The sequence below is a fragment of the Bufo bufo genome, chromosome 2 (genome assembly GCF_905171765.1).
Source record: "Bufo bufo chromosome 2, aBufBuf1.1, whole genome shotgun sequence".
Lineage (NCBI taxonomy): Eukaryota > Metazoa > Chordata > Amphibia > Anura > Bufonidae > Bufo > Bufo bufo.
In genome coordinates, this window is record NC_053390.1 from 251,362,138 (window position 1) to 251,383,166 (window position 21,029).

At 45.2% G+C, this 21,029-nt stretch overlaps 1 protein-coding gene across 1 annotated transcript in view; it reads left to right on the plus strand.

The window, feature by feature from the left end:
• The first annotated feature begins 8,899 nt into the window (after nt 1–8,899).
• DGCR2 (DiGeorge syndrome critical region gene 2) overlaps nt 8,900–21,029 on the plus strand; it is an 82,595-nt gene continuing 70,465 nt past the window's right edge. Inside the window, exon 1 of the mRNA XM_040416372.1 lies at nt 8,900–9,217. Coding sequence (XP_040272306.1) covers nt 9,139–9,217 — 79 coding nt within the window. The 5' untranslated portion in view covers nt 8,900–9,138. The remainder of the gene's footprint in view (nt 9,218–21,029) is intronic.

Consider the following 21,029-nt stretch of genomic DNA (forward strand, 5'->3'; position numbering starts at 1 on the left):
TTTCATATATCGCAATATAAATAATTTAACTAGCCCAAAAAAAAAAAACTTTAGTGGGGTGACAGAAGCCCTTTAACCACCTCCGGACCGCTGTACGCACAGACGCGTCCTGGAGGTGGTTGTTTCATTCCGAGTGGACGCGCCGGCGCGTCTTCTCGCGAGACGCGAGATTTCGGTCACAGCCGGCCCGCGCATGCGCATCGCGGGCCGGCAAAAGTTCGAGGAGAGTTGCATCAGCAACCTGCCAGCCAATGATCGTCGCTGGCAGGTTGCTGATTTTTAAAAAATCGAATCACAAACCAGATAACAGATCATATTAGTAAATATGATCTGTTATATGGCTTCTCTGCTCCTGTGCTGGTCCTTTTCGTCGGTTGGATCCAGCACAGGAGCAGACTTCACAGTGAGTACACCAAACAGCACACCTTAGCCCCAGATCACCCCCCTGCACCCCAATTAACCCTTTGATCACCCCTTTGATCGCCCCTGTCAATCACTAGTGAAAGGAAAAAAAGTGATCAGTGTAAACTGTCACTTTTTTTTTTTCACTGGTATTGGCTGTTAGGTTTTAGGGATAGTTTAGGCCCCTTGGTTAGGTAGTTAGCGTCAGTTAGCGCCCACCCCACCGCACCGCAGTCACTTTTATTCGCTGATTAGCGTATCGCTAATCAGCATTTGTACTTTTATAGTATCTGTAAGTGATCAAAACTGATCACGGTCAGATCTATAATAGTATTAGTGTCACTTTAGTTCGCCCTCCACCCAAAACGCAGTGTTTGCCCGATCAGGCCTGATCGGTCGCCCACACGTGCGTTCACCCACGCCCGCCCCACCGCAGTGACAAAAAATTATTATTTTTTGATCACTGCACATTCACTTTACACGCACTGCGGCGATAAAAAAATCAGTTTTGATATTTTTTATCAACCGCAGCGGCCTCCGGTACTTCGCTAGCCTCCCCTTTGTAAGACAGGTTTGCTTTTTTTCTTGGGTAGTCTCAGGGAATACCCCTAAATTTAGTAGTCCAAAATGTCAAACAGGGGGTATTCTTCTGAAGAGGCCTACAGGATTCTGACCCAGTCGGATGAGGAGTGGGAACCCTCATCTGACGAATCTAGCGGGTCAGAATATGAACCTGTAGAAAGCAGTGGCTCTCTGACCCAAAGTTCGGACGAGGAGGTTGAGGTCCCTGGCAGCACCAGGCGTACCCGGCCCCGTGTCGCTAGACCACAGGTTACGCAGGATCCGCTTCAAGAGCAGCAGAGTGGGGCTGTCGCTGCCGGATCACGTGGTGAGGCATACACCAGCAGCGCAGCCCTTCCTGGACCTAGTACCAGCACTGCCGTACAACCTGGTGAAGTAGCGAGCACCAGAAGGGCAGTTGAAGCTGGTACGGTGGCACGTGCAGTAGTTACCCCGTCGCAGCCACCGCGCAGACAGGCCCGTAGACCCCCTAGAGTCCCTGAGGTGCTGGCAAACCCTGATTGGCAGTCACCAACTTCAGCCGCACCTGTAGTTCCCCCTTTCACCGCCCAGTCTGGAGTTCGGGTTGAGACGGCTCAAATCGCTTCGGCCCTGGGATTTTTTGAGCTGTTCTTGACTGCGGAGCTCTTGGACTTAGTCGTGGCAGAGACCAACCAATATGCCACACAATTTATAACCGCAAACCCGGAAAGCTATTATGCCCAGCCTTTCCGGTGGAAACCAGTCCAAGTTTCCGAACTTAAAATTTTTCTGGGCCTTCTCCTCAACATGGGCCTGACAAAAAAGCATGAATTGCGGTCATATTGGTCCACGAACCCAATTCATCACATGCCCATGTTCTCTGCTGCTATGTCCAGGACACGATTTGAGACCATCCTGCGTTTTCTGCATTTTAGCGACAACACCACCTCCCGTCCCAGAGGCCACCCAGCTTTTGACCGGCTCCACAAAATTCGGCCCCTCATAGACCATTTCAACCAGAAATTTGCAGATTTGTATACCCCTGAGCAAAACATCTGGGTAGACGAGTCCCTAATACATTTTACCGGGCGCCTTGGCTTCAAACAATACATCCCAAGCAAGCGTGCCCGGTATGGGGTCAAATTGTATAAGCTCTGTGAAAGGGCCACAGGCTATACCCACAAATTTCGGATCTATGAGGGAAAAGATCAGACCCTGGAGCCGGTCGGTTGCCCTGACTACCTGGGGAGCAGTGGGAAGACAGTCTGGGACTTGGTGTCACCCTTATTCGGCAAGGGGTACCATCTTTATGTGGACAATTTTTACACAAGTGTGGCCCTCTTTAGGCATTTGTTTCTAGAACGGATTTGCGCCTGTGGCACCGCGCGAACTAGTCGCGTGGGCTTCCCCCAACGGCTTGTAACCACCCGTCTTGCAAGGGGGGAGAGGGCTGCCTTGTGTAACGAAGAACTGCTCGCGGTGAAATGGAGAGACAAGCGTGACGTTTACATGCTCTCCTCCATTCACGCAGACACGACAATCCAAATTGAAAGGGCAACCCGTGTCATTGAAAAGCCCCTCTCAGTCCACGACTATAATGCGCTCATGGGAGGGGTGGACTTCAATGACCAGATGTTGGCTCCCTATTTAGTTTCCCGCAGAACCAGACGCTGGTATAAGAAGGTGTCTGTATATTTAATTCAATTGGCGCTGTACAATAGTTTTGTTCTCTACAGTAAGGCTGGGAGAACAGGATCCTTCCTCAAATTCCAGGAAGAGATCATCGCGAACCTCCTTTACCCAGGAGGTTCCGTGGCCCCATCCACCAGTGTAGTTAGCCGTCTACACGAGCGACATTTCCCCAGTGTCGTTGCTGGTACCTCAACCCAACCGCCACCCCGAAAAAAATGTCGTGTCTGTAGCAGGAGTGGAATAAGGCGTGACACCCGCTATTTCTGTCCTGACTGCCCTGACCACCCTGCCCTATGCTTAGGTGAGTGTTTCCGGAAGTACCACACACAGGTACACCTAGCATAGGGATTGCATCTCACAGGACAGGCACACAGGGCTATTAGGGCCCTTTTACTCACAGCTGCTGCAAACCTCTCCTTTCACCTGGGATAAAGTGCATAACGTACTTCGCCACATCTTTGGGCGATTTGCGCTTTGCACATTGTCCCATGGGGAAGAAGAGGTTTGTTCTATAAAGGTAAAAAAAAACTAAACAAAAAAAAAATTACCGGTAAGTAAAAAAGTTACAAAAGTTAAAAAAAGTTAATATGTTCTGTTCTAAAGTTAATAAAGTTATTGCTTTGCGGCCTGGTTTTTTCTTTTTTGTTTTGTTTTTTTTTACCTTTCAGGTGGACCAACCGATCGACTAGCTGCAGCACTGATGTGCATTCGGACAGAAGCATTGTGCTGCTGTCAGATTACACGCAAGTCGGTGTATGCGGCGCTGCAAGACGAGATTTCTCCTCTGCAGTAAAAGATACGTTTGCCGAGGCATATGAGCTGAGGAGGTGGCGGTGTTCATATACTTTGGCAAACACTTTGTATATATAAAAAAAAAAATCCCGGCAATGATTTATTCATCCACATCGATTGATGTGAATGGAGAAATCGGGTTTGCCAGGGCATACGAGCTAAGTGGGCATGGATGTTGGGCGGAGCTCCTATGTCCTGGCAGACGCCTTTCCCCTCCTTTTTCTTTTTTTGGCAGAGATTTTTTCATCCACATTGATTGATGCGAATGAAGAAATCTGTGCCGTTCATTTTTTTCTTTCAGCCCAGAGGCTGAACGGAAAAAAAAAATCTCATTACCCGTATGCTCAATATAAGGAGAATAGCAGAAACTCCTAATGCTGGGCATACATGTAATGATTGCGGAGACCCTCAAATGCCAGGGCAGTACAAACACCCCACAAATAACACCATTTTGGAAAGAAGACACCCCAAGGTATTCGCTGAGGGGCATATTGAGTCCATGAAAGATTGAAATTTTTGTCCCAAGTTAGCGGAAAGGGAGACTTTGTGAGAAAAAAAATAAAAAAATCAATTTCCGCTAACTTGTGCCAAAATTTTTTTTTTTCTATGAACTCGCCATGCCCCTCATTGAATACCTTGGGGTGTCTTCTTTCCAAAATGGGGTCACATGTGGGGTATTTATACTGCCCTGGCATTTTAGGGGCCCCAAAGCGTGAGAAGAAGTCTGGTATCCAAATGTCTAAAAATGCCCTCCTAAAAGGAATTTGGGCCCCTTTGCCCACCTAGGCTGCAAAAAAGTGTCACACATGTGGTATCTCCGTATTCAGTAGAAGTTGGTGAATGTGTTTTGGGGTGTCATTTTACATATACCCATGCTGGGTGAGATAAATATCTTGGTCAAATGCCAACTTTGTATAAAAAAATGGGAAAAGTTGTCTTTTGCCAAGATATTTCTCTCACCCAGCATGGGTATATGTAAAATGACACCACAAAACACATTCCCCAACTTCTCCCGAGTACGGCGATACCAGATGTGTGACACTTTTTTGCAGCCTAGGTGGGCAAAGGGGCCCACATTCCAAAGAGCACCTTTCGGATTTCACAGGTCATTTACCTACTTACCACACATTAGGGCCCCTGGAAAATGCCAGGGCAGTATAACTACCCCACAAGTGACCCTATTTTGGAAAGAAGACACCCCAAGGTATTCCGTGAGGGGCATGGCGAGTTCCTAGAATTTTTTATTTTTTGTCACAAGTTAGTGGAAAATTATGATTTTTATTTTTTTATTTTTTTTTACATACAAAGTCTCATATTCCACTAACTTGTGACAAAAAATAAAAACTTCCATGAACTCACTATGCCCATCAGCGAATACCTTGGGATGTCTTCTTTCCAAAATGGGGTCACTTGTGGGGTAGTTATACTGCCCTGGCATTCTAGGGGCCCAAATGTGTGGTAAGGAGTTTGAAATCAAATTCTGTAAGAAATGACGAGTGAAATCCGAAAGGTGCTCTTTGGAATATGGGCCCCTTTGCCCACCTAGGCTGCAAAAAAGTGTCACACATCTGGTATCTCCGTACTCAGTAGAAGTTGGGGAATGTGTTTTGGGGTGTCATTTTACATATACCCATGCTGGGTGAGAGAAATATCTTGGCAAAAGACAACTTTTCCCATTTTTTTATACAAAGTTGGCATTTGACCAAGATATTTATCTCACCCAGCATGGGTATATGTAAAAAGACACCCCAAAACACATTCCCCAACTTCTACTGAATAAGGAGATACCAGATGTGTGACACTTTTTTGCAGCCTAGGTGGGCAAAGGGGCCCATATTCCAAAGAGCACCTTTCGGATTTCACTCGTCATTTTTTACAGAATTTGATTTCAAACTCCTTACCACACATTTGGGCCCCTAGAATGCCAGGGCAGTATAACTACCCCACAAGTGACCCCATTTTGGAAAGAAGACACCCCAAGGTATTTCGTGAGGGGCATGGCGAGTTCCTAGAATTTTTTATTTTTTGTCACAAGTTAGTGGAAAATGATGATTTTTTTTTTTTTTTTCATACAAAGTCTCATATTCCACTAACTTGTGACAAAAAATAAAAACTTCCATGAACTCGCCATGCCCATCAGTGAATACCTTGGGGTCTCTTCTTTCCAAAATGGGGTCACTTGTGGGGTAGTTATACTGCCCTGGCATTCTAGGGGCCCAAATGTGTGGTAAGGAGTTTGAAATCAAATTCTGTAAAAAATGACGAGTGAAATCCGAAAGGTGCTCTTTGGAATATGGGCCCCTTTGCCCACCTAGGCTGCAAAAAAGTGTCACACATCTGGTATCTCCGTACTCAGTAGAAGTTGGGGAATGTGTTTTGGGGTGTCATTTTACATATACCCATGCTGGGTGAGAGAAATATCTTGGCAAAAGACAACTTTTCCCATTTTTTTATACAAAGTTGGCATTTGACCAAGATATTTATCTCACCCAGCATGGGTATATGTAAAAAGACACCCCAAAACACATTCCCCAACTTCTACTGAGTACGGAGATACCAGATGTGTGACACTTTTTTGCAGCCTAGGTGGGCAAAGGGGCCCATATTCCAAAGAGCACCTTTCGGATTTCACTCGTCATTTTTTACAGAATTTGATTTCAAACTCCTTACCACACATTTGGGCCCCTAGAATGCCAGGGCAGTATAACTACCCCACAAGTGACCCCATTTTGGAAAGAAGACACCCCAAGGTATTTCGTGAGGGGCATGGCGAGTTCCTAGAATTTTTTATTTTTTGTCACAAGTTAGTGGAAAATGATGATTTTTTTTTTTTTTTTCATACAAAGTCTCATATTCCACTAACTTGTGACAAAAAATAAAAACTTCCATGAACTCGCCATGCCCATCAGTGAATACCTTGGGGTCTCTTCTTTCCAAAATGGGGTCACTTGTGGGGTAGTTATACTGCCCTGGCATTCTAGGGGCCCAAATGTGTGGTAAGGAGTTTGAAATCAAATTCTGTAAAAAATGAGGAGTGAAATCCGAAAGGTGCTCTTTGGAATATGGGCCCCTTTGCCCACCTAGGCTGCAAAAAAGTGTCACACATCTGGTATCTCCGTACTCAGTAGAAGTTGGGGAATGTGTTTTGGGGTGTCATTTTACATATACCCATGCTGGGTGAGAGAAATATCTTGGCAAAAGACAACTTTTCCCATTTTTTTATACAAAGTTGGCATTTGACCAAGATATTTCTCTCACCCAGCATGGGTATATGTAAAAAGACACCCCAAAACACATTCCCCAACTTCTACTGAATACGGAGATACCAGATGTGTGACACTTTTTTGCAGCCTAGGTGGGCAAAGGGGCCCATATTCCAAAGAGCACCTTTCGGATTTCACTCGTCATTTTTTACAGAATTTGATTTCAAACTCCTTACCACACATTTGGGCCCCTAGAATGCCAGGGCAGTAGAACTACCCCACAAGTGACCCCATTTTGGAAAGAAGAGACCCCAAGGTATTCGCTGATGGGCATAGTGAGTTCATAGAACTTTTTATTTTTTGTCACAAGTTAGTGGAATATGAGACTTTGTAATAAAAATAAAAAAAAATAAAAAAATCATCATTTTCCGCTAACTTGTGACAAAAAATAAAAAGTTCTATGAACTCACTATGCCCATCAGTGAATACCTTAGGGTGTGTACTTTCCGAAATGGGGTCATTTGTGGGGTGTTTGTACTGTCTGGCCATTGTAGAACCTCAGGAAACATGACAGGTGCTCAGAAAGTCAGAGCTGCTTCAAAAAGCGGAAATTCACATTTTTGTACCATAGTTTGTAAACGCTATAACTTTTACCCAAACCATTTTTTTTTTACCCAAACATTTTTTTTTTATCAAAGACATGTAGGACAATAAATTTAGAGCAAAATTTATATATGGATCTTGTTTTTTTTGCAAAATTTTACAACTGAAAGTGAAAAATGTCATTTTTTTGCAAAAAAATCGTTAAATTTCGATTAATAACAAAAAAAGTAAAAATGTCAGCAGCAATGAAATACCACCAAATGAAAGCTCTATTAGTGAGAAGAAAAGGAGGCAAAATTCATTTGGGTGGTAAGTTGCATGACCGAGCAATAAATGGTGAAAGTAGTGTAGGTCAGAAGTGTAAAAAGTGGCCTGGTCTTTCAGGGTGTTTAAGCACTGGGGGCTGAGGTGGTTAATTCTTGTGGAACACCTAAAGGGTTAACAAAGTTTGTAAAATCAGTTAAGGGCTCTTTCACACTTGCGTTCTTTTCTTCCGGCATAGAGTTCCGTCGTCGGGACTCTATGCCGGAAGAATCCTGATCAGTTTTATCCTAATGCATTCTGAATGGAGAGAAATCCGTTCAGGATGCATCAGGATGTCTTCAGTTCAGGACCGGAACGTTTTTTGGCCGGAGAAAATACTGCAGCATGCTGCGCTTTTTGCTCCGGCCAAAAATCCTGAACACTTGCCGCAAGGCCGGATCCGGAATTAATGCCCATTGAAAGGCATTAATCCGGATCCGGCCTTAAGCTAAACGTCGTTTCGGCGCATTACCGGATCCGACGTTTAGCTTTTTCTGAATGGTTACCATGGCTGCCAGGACGCTAAAGTCCTGTTTGCCATGGTAAAGTGTAGTGGGGAGCGGGGGAGCAGTATACTTACCGTCCGTGCGGCTCCCGGGGCGCTTCAGAGTGACGTCAGGGCGCCCCACGCGCATGGATGACGTGATCGCATGGATCACGTCATCCATGCGCATGGGGCGCTCTGACGTCATTCTGGAGAGCCCGGGGAGCCGCACGGACGGTAAGTATACTGCTCCCCTGCTCCTACTATGGCAACCAGGACTTTAATAGCGTCCTGGGTGCCATAGTAACACTGAACGCATTTTGAAGACGGATCCGTCTTCAAATGCTTTCAGTTCACTTGCGGTGTTACAGATACGGCGGGCACTAACGGCAAATGGAGTACACGACGGATCCGGACAACGCAAGTGTGTAAGAGCCCTTAGAATAACTTGAGGGGTGTAGTTTCTACAATGGGGTCATTTATGGCTGGTTTCCACTAATAAATAAAAGTGAATTATATCGACTAAAATTTACCACTATCATAAAGTACAATGTGTCGCGAGAAAACAATCTCTGAATGACTTGGATAAGTAAAAGCATTCCAAAGATATTACCACATAAAGTGACAGGTCAAGTTTCTAAAAAACGGCCTGGTCCTTAAGGTGAAAAATGGCAGGGTCCTGAGGGGGTTAACCTGTGTCGCTATACAAATCTTTTTTCTATATATATATATATAATACACACATAACTGCCCCTCAGAGCTACATTCCTATTTCCACAAGACCTAAGGTCCCAGTCCTCCCGCCCACGCTCCGGTGTGCTCCGTCTTCACGTGACCCACTGTAAACCCCGCCCCTAGAGCGCTGTGATTGGCCGCGTTGTGTTCTGTTTGTTGTGAGGGGACGGAGGCCGCCATCTTGTTCCCGGAGATAGGAGCAGCGGTGCATTACCCGTTACCGAATAAAACTAGGGGACGTGTGTCCTCCGGGAGGATTAGGGGTGTTGTACACAGCCACGGTGACACGCCCCTAGTGCCGGGACCGGCGCCCGCTACGCTCCCCTTGTGCGGCGAGTGTCCGGTTTTCGTTGCTCTGGAGGGAGGATGAACGGAGGATAAATGGTGCCCAAACCGGACAGCGGCACCTTCCTCGTCCTTTTCCTGCTCGTGCTAACCCTGACCGAGCCGCTGCGGCCAGGTGAGTGCTCCGGTGGGGGGCGCGGCCTGTGGGCTGAGGTTTATTAAAATGGCGTGCATGACGCCCGGGTGAGGGGTTGCGCTGCAGTCCTGCACCTGTGTGACTGAGGGCCTGTGTCACAGGAAGGTCACCCTATACAGCCTGGCCTGCTGTACATGGCGGTGCCCCTGATAGGGCAGCAGGGGGCACTTCTCCGGGTTATTTGAGCAGTAGGTGGCCCATATCATTGACACTTATTCCCTTTCCCAAATTGTCTGTCGCTGTGCAGTTTTGACACTTCTGTGAAATGTGTGCACCCCACAAGCTTTTCTCTTCCATTGCTGGGAGCATCATCTCAGACTGCACAAGACTAAAATCCCATGAAATTCAGCAGTGATGAACATGAAGTGTACATGGCAGTATCCCAGCATACAGTCCTGGAACAGCCCATAATCACTAGAAAGACAAGGGCAGAACGTTATGTTTAAAGGGGTTGTCTGATGGCGGTCACCCAGGGGTGCACCACCAATGAGGCCAGGTGAGGCAGCAGAGAGGCTAGGCGCCCCCCTGCCATCACCTGTTCTCAAAATGCGTTTCTCCTGCGCTATATAGAAAATGCCTATTTGCGGACAAGAATAGGACATGGTCTATATTTTGGCGGGGCCACAGAATGGACGTATGGATGCAGACAGCTGTCTGTGCTGTCCGCATCTTTTGCTGCCCCGTTGAAATGAATTAGTCCGCACCTGTTCCGCAAAATTGCAAACCTATTCATACGGATGTGTGAATGGACCTAAGGCTGAGGTCAGATATAGATTTTTTATTTTTTTTTCCTTCTCACTTTTGCTGTTCACAGGAAATGCATTGATTAGTAGTGTTGAGCGAACTTGTGTTTTAAAGGGTTTCTACCACCTCATTATGACCTAATTAGCTGTCAGACACTAGCGATCTGCTAGTGTCTGATCTACCTAACCATGCTATTCTCAGACCTGTGTGTGGATCCGTTTCCCCCAAAAAAACGAACTTTTATTAATATGCTAATGAGCCTCTAGGTGCTATGGGGGCGTCTTTTCAGCACCTAGAGGCTCGGTCTACTCACATTGTATGCCGCCCCGCTCTTCGTTAAGGCCGCCCATCCCCTCTTGAATGCCATCCTCCATCTGCGCAGGCGCAGGGAATATCTGACCGCTCCCTGCACAGACATCTCCACTGCGCCTGCGCCGATGACTGAGATGTCTGTGCAGGCAGCGGTCAGACATTCACTGCGCCTGCGCCGAATACAGACGCGCAGGCGCGAGAATTCGTCCGCTGGTTTAGATGGAGGATGGCATTCAAGAGGAGATGGGCGGGCTTAACGGACGAGCGGGGCGGCATACAATGTGAGTAGACCGAGCCTCTAGGTGCTGAAAAGACGCCCCCATAGCACCTAGAGGCTCATTAGCATATTAATAAAAGTTCGTTTTTTAGTGAAACGGATCCACACAAAGGTCTGAGAATTAGGTAGATCAGACACTAGCAGATCGCTAGTGTCTGAGAGCTAATTAGGTCAAAATGAGGTGGTAGAAACCCTTTAAGTTCGGGTTATGGAAGAATCCCGTTATGGATTGCGCTACCACGGACCAGAACGGAATTCTAGGACGGCACGCACCACGGAAGCCTGTGAGAGGCGTTGCGTCGTAATTGAAGTCTATGCTGGCCATATGACGGAATGCAATACAGCAGGAATGCTCAACCTGCGGCCCTCCAGCTGTTGCAAAACTACAACTCCCAGAATGCCCGGACAGTCTACAGCTATCGCAAAATCCAATATATACCCTCACCCCCAGACGAAGGTACGGCGAAACGCGCGTTGGGGTTGGCGCCATCCTGGAGGAGACACAGCATGGGTAATTGTTCTATGTCCTTGGATTGTATATGACATGTTTGCATTTGCACTTTATACTTTAAAGGGATTCTGTCATGAGATTTGAGGCCTATAACCTAAACATATGGCCAGGTCCCTACTAATACCCTGAATCTGAAACTGACCTTATTAAATGTGGCTCTATTAGCATATAAAACAGGTTTTTATAACCTGTCACTCACGTACCAAATGTGTCCAAGGGGACGTCTCATCATGCAGGGTGCCCGGCTGTAGCCATCCCCGTCTGGTGCCCAGCGCCGCCTTCCCACTAAAAATCGCCGCCCTCTGTTTTAATAGAGCCGCCTCCCTCACCTCAGCGCCGCCTCCCTCACCTCAGCGCCGCCTCCCTCACCTCAGCGCCGCCTCCGAAATCGTCTGCTCTCCTCAGCCAGATCCCGCACGTGTGCACTAGGCATAACCTGAGGGACCGGAGGATTGCGGAGGCGGGGCTGAGGTGAGGAAGGTGGCACTATAGACAGGGAGGGCGGCGATTTCTAGTGGGAAGGCGGCGCTGGGCACCAGACGGGGATGGCTACAGCCGGGCACCCTGCATGATGAGACGTCCCCTTGGACACATTTGGTACGTGAGTGACAGGTTATAAAAACCTGTTTTATATGCTAATAGAGCCACATTTAATAAGGTCAGTTTCAGATTCAGGGTATTAGTAGGGACCTGGCCATATGTTTAGGTTATAGGCCTCAAATCTCATGACAGAATCCCTTTAATGTATCATACAGATGGACTGATTTATGGACATGCATCTGCTGTGTTTATCCTCCATTAATGTTGTCTTTTCTTTTCTCCTGCACCATTTTCTTTTTAATCATGTTTGTAAATACATGTAATCTTGGAATAAAGTATTAATACATCATAAGCGGCCTGGCAGTCTTTGTAGGTTCTGTCGTCTACAGCTATCGGCCTACAGCAGGGTATGGTGGGAGTTGTAGTTTTACAACAGCGGGATGGCCGCAGGTTGAGCATCCCTGCAATATGGAACGCCTCTCACAGGCTTCTGTGGTGCGCGCCGTCCTAGAATTCCGTTATGGTTTGGGGTAGCGCAATCTGTAACGGGATTCTTCCATAACCCGAACTTAAAGGGACACTGTCGGGCCCAATAAGTGTGTGTGTGTGTGTATATATATATATATATATATATATAATGTGAAAAATGGCGGCACTGGCTCCAAAGAGAGAAGGCGGGTGCACGTCCCAAAGGGAATGGACTGATTTCCCTGGTGGATATATTCAGAAAAATGAGCGGCACTCCAGAAATAAAAGCAGTGAACCCTTTATTCACACCAGTGGTGCAACGTTTCGGCTCTGGTCACGAGCCTTTCTCAAGCTTGAGAAAGGCTCGTGACCAGAGCCGAAACGTTGCACCACTGGTGTGAATAAAGGGTTCACTGCTTTTATTTCTGGAGTGCCGCTCATTTTTCTGAATATATATATATATATATATATATATCTCCCTGTCCACCTTATAAATACCGTAAAATCATGTTTTATAACCTGATAGAATCGCTCTCCTTTGCGCCCAAGGGGCGGCGTTTCATCGCCACTTGTGCCCAGCCGCGCCCCAACCGCCGTTTTCAAGCGCCGCCCAGCTCATCAATATTCACTTCGCTGGGCGGCTTCTGCTGTCCCCGCCACTCCGAGATCCCGCGCATGCCCAGTAGAAAGCTATGGGCATCGGCCTCACTTGCAGCTTCTGGGCATGCGCGGGATACCTTGCCCGGCACTCCCAGTGGCCACAATGATACTGCGCCTGCGTCCCATAAACATCGCTGAGGCGACTTCAGCTGCGCCTGCGCCGGCTTTGTGATCACAGCCACTACATGTCTTGCTGCAGATGTGTGTGAAAAAGCGCCTGCTGGAGGGCCGCAGGTTGGGCCCATGTAAAGTATAGTGGTCCTGTACTCCACATGAAAGTATATCCTCTTATGGATGGAAAAGCATTCTCCTTCTAAGTAGTCTACTGGTCGTCTTTTACATGTCATGGATTTAATGTACAAAATTGACCCACTTTAGAAGAAAGACAGGAAAAGACAATTTATGTCGAGACCCTAGCTAGAGCCTAGAGGCTCGGGTTTGTACATTAACCCTTTCTGTGCCACCGTCAGGAGTTATAGTAACCTATTCTGCAGGGCCATTTACACATGCGGATCGGTTGTCGGCTGATTAAGTCTTTTATGGGGGCAGACAAATGATGCAGGACGTCTCGGCACGCACACGGATGATTGCACATGTTGTGCTGTGTTTTCTCTGAAATGCCACAGCCTCTCGGAGTTAGGCCCCTTTCACACGAGCGAGTTTTCCACGCGGGTGCAATCCGTGACATGAACGCATAGCACCCGCACTGAATCCTAACCCATTCATTTCAATGGGTCTGTGTTTCACGCATCAGTTCTGCGTTGTGTGAGAATCGCAGCATGTTCTATATTCTGCGTCTTTCACGCAGCCCTGGCCCCATAGAAGTGAATGGGGCTTCAGTGAAAAACACATTGCATTCACACTTGCTTGCGGATGCAATGTGTTTTTTACTGATGGTTGCTAAGAGATGTTGTTTGTAAACCTTCAGTTTTTTTTATCACGCGCGTGAAAATTGCATCAAAACGCATTGCACCCGCACGGAAAAAACTGAACGCAATCGCAGACACAACTGACTGAACTTGCTTGCAAAATGGTGCGAGTTTCACTGAACGCATCCGGAGCCAATCCGTATCGTTCATGTAAAAGAGGCCTTAGGGTCCATTCACACATCCGTAGTTCAAGGTCCGCATCCGTTCTGCAATTTTGCAGAACAGGTGCGGACCCATTCATTTCAATGGGTCGCAAAAGATGCAGACAGCACACTGTGTGCTGTCCACATTTGTAGTTCCATTCTGCGACCCGCGCAAAAAGGATAGAGCATGTCCTATTCTTGTCCACAAGAACGTGTGAATGGACCCTAAGGGCTCATGTGCCTCGTGCCCGTGCTGTGAACAGCAAAAAGTATTCACTTGAATGTCCGCACCACAAAAAATAAATAAAAAATAGAACATATTCAATTTTTTTGTGGTGTGGAAGCACAGACCAAAATCCCACAGAAAGCACGTGTGGGCTTCCGCTCTGTATCTTGCAGATTGTGGAGTCCTAAAACATGGGGGGCATTTATTGGGACCGGTGTAGTTTACCCTGGTCTTGATTTGTCCTGTGCAGGTTTGAGATGTACAACAATTAAGAGGCACCCCTCATGGTGCATGCTAGGACACCCATGCACCCGAACTGAAAGCCACTCGGCCAGGACATGGAGTAGATTTCTGGTGTAAGGTGTGCCAGGTTTCTGGCTCTTGAGTTGGGCTGTAGAGGTCCTGCCCACACCCGGCCCTGTGTCTGGAAAAGTGGATACAGTGTCTGAGAGAGCCAAAAATGTGTACATTCTGTCCCAAATCGGCACTTGTGACAGAAATTGGAACTTTTCTGCACCAGTTTGGCGAAGATCCATAGTTGTGCCATTACTCTCCCTGTGAGGATTTTGTGCAGTTTGGTCAGCACCATCCTGATGACGGGCTCCTTTACAGTAAATATACATTTCTGAGCGTTGTCTGGTTTACTATTTGCCTTCTGAACCCAGTATTATTTTGCTCAAAGCGAGAAAGTCATTCACTTTTATTGTGAAAACTTACTACTTGAATGAAAACCACAAGCTTAGTGTTTCTAATATCTAGTTTGGGGTTTGGTTTCTGGCATGGGGCTGCCTCCATTCTTTTGCATTTTCAGGGTTCTGTATTGATCCGAACTGCGGGAAGCCCCATTACAACAGTCCTTTCTTTTTATACAGTCCTGATCAAAAGTTTAAGACCACTTGAAAAATGGCAAAAAAATCATATTTTACATTGTTGGATCTTAACAAGGTTCCAAGTAGAGCTTCAACATGCAACAAGAAGAAATGAGAGTGAGACAAAAAAAATTTGAGCATTCAATTTAATGAAAATAACGATTAAACTGAAACAGGCTGTTTTTCAGCTGATCCAAATTTTAGGACCACATGCCTTTTTTAAAAGGCCAAATCTGTGGATTCATTGTCATTTTCTGTCAGGTAGTCACACGTTGTGATGGCAAAGGCAAAAAAACTCTCCCTTTTGGAACGTGGTCGGGTTGTTGAACTGCATAAGCAGGGTGTCTCACAAAAATCAGATTTTTATGATTTAAATCGGATTCTTTAATATAAAATGTTTTTTGAGGAAAATATATTACCATCCAAAGGTTATTTCATTATGAAATAAAGATTACTTTTTTAATTATGTAGAATAAGGCTGTATATTTTTAATTTTTTGTTAAATTCCATTAATCCATTCACAATGTCATGCTCTTCAGAGGTTTTTGTAAGATTACTGGGTAGTTTCTCTGCCTACAAGATATTATCACAGATGCTTGGTTTAATTTTGGAGTTCTCAAAATTGAATTTATAACATGAAAAGAGTTGAGAAAAAGATCTTAATCCTAACTTCTACAAACCTATAAATACAGAATATATATATATATATATATATATATATATATATATATATATAATTTTTTTTTTTTTTCTTTAGCCATTTTAGTTAACAAACATGGATGTTTAAGCAAATAACATGCTGTAATGTTATTGTTTCTTTTGAATAAATCCTATTTAAATTGTTATTATTAAGGTAATGATTATTTTTCTCCTTCCTAAGTACAACAGAAAAATTGTCCAAATATGAATCTTTATGTAAAAAAACTATGATTTAAATCAAGCCTTACTGACTGACTAGTGATTTAAATCATGATTTAAATCGGTTTGATTTAAATCAAATCCACCCTGATCAGCACTGAGCCGGAGGATCCAATTGGCTGTCCGTCAAGACACTGGACGATCCTCGACCCAAATTAAGGCGCTGACTGCAGCCCCATAACCATCAGACGACATCTGAGACTGAAGGGCTTCAAAAACAAAAAGCGTCTTCAAAGACCTTGTCTCCTTGAACGCCACAGAACTGCTCGTTTGGACTTTGCAAGAGAGCACCAAACATGGGACATTCAAAGGTGGAAGAAAGTTTTATTCTCTGATGAGAAAAAATTTAACCTTAATGGTTTCCAACGTTACTGGCATGACAAGCAGATCCCACCTGAGATGTTTTCTACGAGCCACAGTGGAGGGGGCGCCATAATGGTCTGCGGTGCTTTTTCCTTCAGTGGAACAATGGAGCTTCAGGAAGTGCAGGGGCGTCAAACGGCCGCTGGCTATGTCCAGATGTTGCAGAGAGTGAGGGCCCTCGTCTGTGTGGTAACGACTGGGTTTTTCAACAGGACAACGCTACAGTACACAATGCCCGCAGGACAAGGGACTTCTTCCAGGAGAATAACGGCACTCTTTTAGCCCATCCTGCGTGTTCCCCTGATCTAAATCCAATTGAGAACCTTTAGGAATGGATTGCAAGGGAAGTTTACAAAAATGGACAACAGTTGCAGACAGTAGATGGCCTTCGTGCGGCCGTCTTCACCACTTGGAGAAATGTTCCCACTCACCTGATGGAAACGCTTGCATCAAGCATGCCGAAACAAATTTTTGAAGTGATAAACAATAACAGCGGAGCTACTCATTACTGAGTTCATGTTTGGAAGTTGGATTTCTGTTTTGGGGGGGTTTAGTTTTTTTTTTGGAGGTGTGGTCCTAAACTTTTGATCAGCTGAAAAACAGCCCGTTTCAGTTTATTCGTTGTTTTAATTAAATTGAATGCTCAAAAAATGTTTTGTCTCACTCCCATTTCTTCTTGTTGCATGTTGAAGCTCTACTTGGAACCTTGTTAAGATCCAGCCATGCTAAATATGATTTTTTGCAATTTTTCAAGTGGTCTTAAACTTTTGATCAGGACTGTATTTCTACTTCTTTACGGATCCACTTCTGTGTTTGACCCCCCTCAAAAACGGCATGTGTGGCTCAAGTCTTCGGCATAGGACCAGCTTACAGCACCTGGTTGCTTACAGGGTCTGTGTCTGTTCATATTTGCACCATACGTTCTTTTTCTGTTTATTGACACGATTTTTATAATTGCGGTTTTGCGGGAGAGAAATGAAATGGTTATTTCGGGGATGCAGCGGAGGGCAGGTTCAGTCAGATGGAACAGGTAATGCTTTGTTGCTATTGCTGATAGTGGTATCTGCTCCATCAGTAGGAATAGAAAACCAGGGCAGTGGGCTGGAAAATTGCACATGCATCCAAGATTTCTAGAACAGTTTGCTCACATTGCATGCGGTCTAGCATAACGTTTGAACAAATTGGACTGAGTGAGTGTTATGCTGACAGTGTCTGTAAAATGTCAGCATAAAGCCCAGCCAGTCCGATGTGATCCTGTTACTAGCTGGCTGCCTGCAGTCTCTATTTCAGCACGTTTCTGTACTGGAAGAAAATATATAACTCTTTTCTATTGTAGGAAGGCGCAAGGGACCGTCGTTGATGGAAGGTATGTGTCACCGAGGTTCCTGGCCTCGGTGGAGTAAGAGCCAGTTTTCATGTGTCAGCAGCAGTTGCTGTTTGACACCTTGCTATTTAGTATAGCTGTAATAGCTGATCTGGGACGGCTCTTACTGGGAGTAGTCAAAGTGCTGGGTGGGTGACTACTTCCCACATTCAAGGCTGGGTCTTCACTGGCCTATGTTAAAAACCCAGCCAGCAGTGTCAGGTAGTGGTAATTACCTCTCTCTGACAGAGAAGTTCTGGCAATCGCTGGATTGGGATCTGAGCCGTGTGCTAGGCAGGAGGCCTGAGTTTGGGAGGTCTGCTCTGTCCTAAGCAAGGCCGATCGGGTGTGAATTAACACCTAGGATAACAGGTGACTGTTTTGCTGTAAGAACTGACTAGGTGTGAACAAACACCAAAACTGCAAATGGACTGTCGTACTGTTTTGTTGCCATAAGTGTGAATAAAACGCAGATTTTTTTTTGTCACAAACTGTTCTTTGCCTTTATACTGCGTCTGCTTGTCCTGTCTACCAGAGCGAATCTCCACACTATACAGTATCATCATGGTCCATTTTATTATGACTGCCCCATAGAGTTGAAAGGAGTAGACGGACGTGTGTGTGTGTGTCTTCTGCTCCAATCAAACAGGGAACACGGGCTCCCATTCAAGTGATCATCAGGGGCCCCAACGGTTGGACCCCAGCCTATCGGGCACTTCTGCAATATCCTGTGGATATATTTTCAAAAACTTTTTGTACTTTTATTTTTAGTCATCTTAGGGGACTTTAACATGTGATTGTCGGATCGCTTCTCCCATAGAGAGCAATGGTTTAAGATTACTTCCTTTGGGAGAGTTGCACCTCGCTTGATTTTTGGTGCGGAGGATTCGTTTGGTCCCCGGGAGCAATTGACCACGACATCTGAGGGTTTATAAGTCTTCGCCGATCATGGACTTTGCCTCTGTGTGTCTGTTGTGTAAAACAGCAGACACTCAGCGGCCATTGCTATATTTAAAGCCCTGACTTGCACTGTACATGTATGATCAGAGCAATTATGTGTGACTTTTTCATTATTATTTTGATAACTGAAGGATGAATCCTCCACATTCTGCCTGGAATTAAATTAAATTAGATGGAGAAAGAGAAACCAGAGGTGGCAGAAGATGTGGGGGATGGTCATACTGTAGTGGTTACACTCACCTGAGGCTGTTGTCAGGCACCACCCCTCTGTAGTCAGCTTAGTATGTATAGTCCTCACTGCTGCCCTGGACCAGAGGTAATGCAAGCAACGGTCCTACATCGAGGCTCTCGTTCGGCAAATGAGAGATCTCTATCCAGTAGCCTGTCTCCAAAAAGGTTTTCATTAGCTTGAACAACGCGTTTCACGGGCGGATCGCCATTTTCATCAGGTTATGGCACTGTGCCTGAGGTTTTGTATACTCTTTACAGTTTTCCAGACGGGTGATCTGAATGTCAAGTTCCGATGTATTTGCTTACGTGTAATTAAAGAAGAAACTTATATTGGTAGAACAGGATTATGTGATTTGGGTCCTGTTGGAAATAAACCCATATTCTTCTGGTACTGTATTTTGTTTGGTCAGTAAAACATAGCAGGCTGCACTCTTCTGCTCTGTCAAAATATCCAAACCGATCCAAGACCCTGGCAACATGATCCAAGTGCTAATTCTTGGTCTCTTAAATTTTCTTCTCTGATCCCTTTGGACCTTCTGTTCTCTGTGGTTATACTCCAGTCTGTACATGAGCCCTCTTCCTTCATATACCTCAATTTTTTTCTTTTAATTATGGACCGGCACACATTGCAGATTATGTGCGGATTGTCGTGCAGGAAAACTGCTGTGTAAAACAGTACCAGCAAAGTAAATGAGATTTGCCAAATCTCGTGTGCACGTTGTGGATTTTGTACTCGTAGCAATAGACCTGCCGTGAGGATATTAAAGACCACAGCATTTCACTTGTTTGTGCAGATCTGGGACTGATATATTGTTTTTTTTTTTCATAGACTTCAATGGGGGTGTTAAAATGCACAGAAAATTCGCACCAAAAACCACATAAAAACTGAGCAAAATAGTGATAAGTAGTGCAAATAAACGTGTGTGTGTGTGTGTGTGTGTGTGTTTTCTGCATACAAATTCTCATTGTGCACAGGAACCCGAAGGCTAACTGCACACGGGTGCGACTAGACGAGCAGAAAATGTGCAATTTTGCTGCAGCTCACACCCTTGTATTGAAAAGGGTGAAATCCGCACAAAGAATTGACATGTTTGCGGACTTCAAAATCCACATGGCAGGTCTATTTCCTCACAGAAGGAAAATGCAAATGTACGTGAGACTTGTCTAATTTCCTGCGCTTTGCTGGTACTGTTATAAAAAAACAAAATGTGCAATGTGTGCAGTAGGGTTGCACCGGGTATTGAACTTCCGCTACCCAATTGATACTTTTTCACCCGGAACAATACGATACCGGGATTTGCTTTTTCTTGACACTAGGCTGCGCTACTGCTCAACTCAGTATCTTTTCTCATTAGAGAACATGGCGTGCTCCACGTCTGCCAAGTTCTCATCAGCAGCACAGAGTCCCTCACTGCGCCACCAATTAAAACATTAAGGGGAGTGTGCTCTGAAGCTGCCACTGCGCCACCAATGAAAATAATTAACCCCTATCTACAAATGTATGGAGCGGGCTGCTGCAGGACGGGTGCTGGCTCTATCATACGGCCGGCACCTGTCCGCAATGACCAGGGAATGGAGATCCGGCAAAATCCTGTCATTTAACCCCTCAGGTGCCGTGATCAATATTGATTTTGGGTTTTGACATTACGACGTTCACTGTGTGCTAAAAATGACATGATGCCCTTATTTTGCAGATCAATACGATTACGGCAATACCAAACTTGTATAAGTTTTTTTTGTTTTACTACTTTTATAAAAATAATCAAAAATATTTTTCTGACCACCATAACGTTTTAAAATTTCCATCCACAGAGCTGTATGAGGGCTTGTTTTTATTGGTACCATTTTTGTGGTACGCACGACTTTTTGATCATTTGGCTATTTTCGCAACTTTTAATTTTTTATTTATTTTTATTATTTTTGGAACTCCCATAGTGCGTGCATGCCGTTCTCTCCTTCACTTCTGGAGATAGGTGAGGGTCCCAGAAGTGGAGCCCACACCTATCTGACATTGATGGCGTGGCACTGCCCATTATTTTATGTCACAATAATGCACTCTAAACCGAGTAAGGCCTAGTTCACACGAACGTATGGCTTTTTCAGTGTTTTGCGGTCCGTTTTTCACAGATCCGTTGTTCCGTGTTTTTTTTTTGTTTCTGTTCTGTTTTTCCGTATGGCATATACAGTAATTACATAGAAAAAATTGGGCTGGGCATAACCTTTTCAATAGATGGTTCAGCAAAAACGGAACGGATACGGAAGACATACGGATGCATT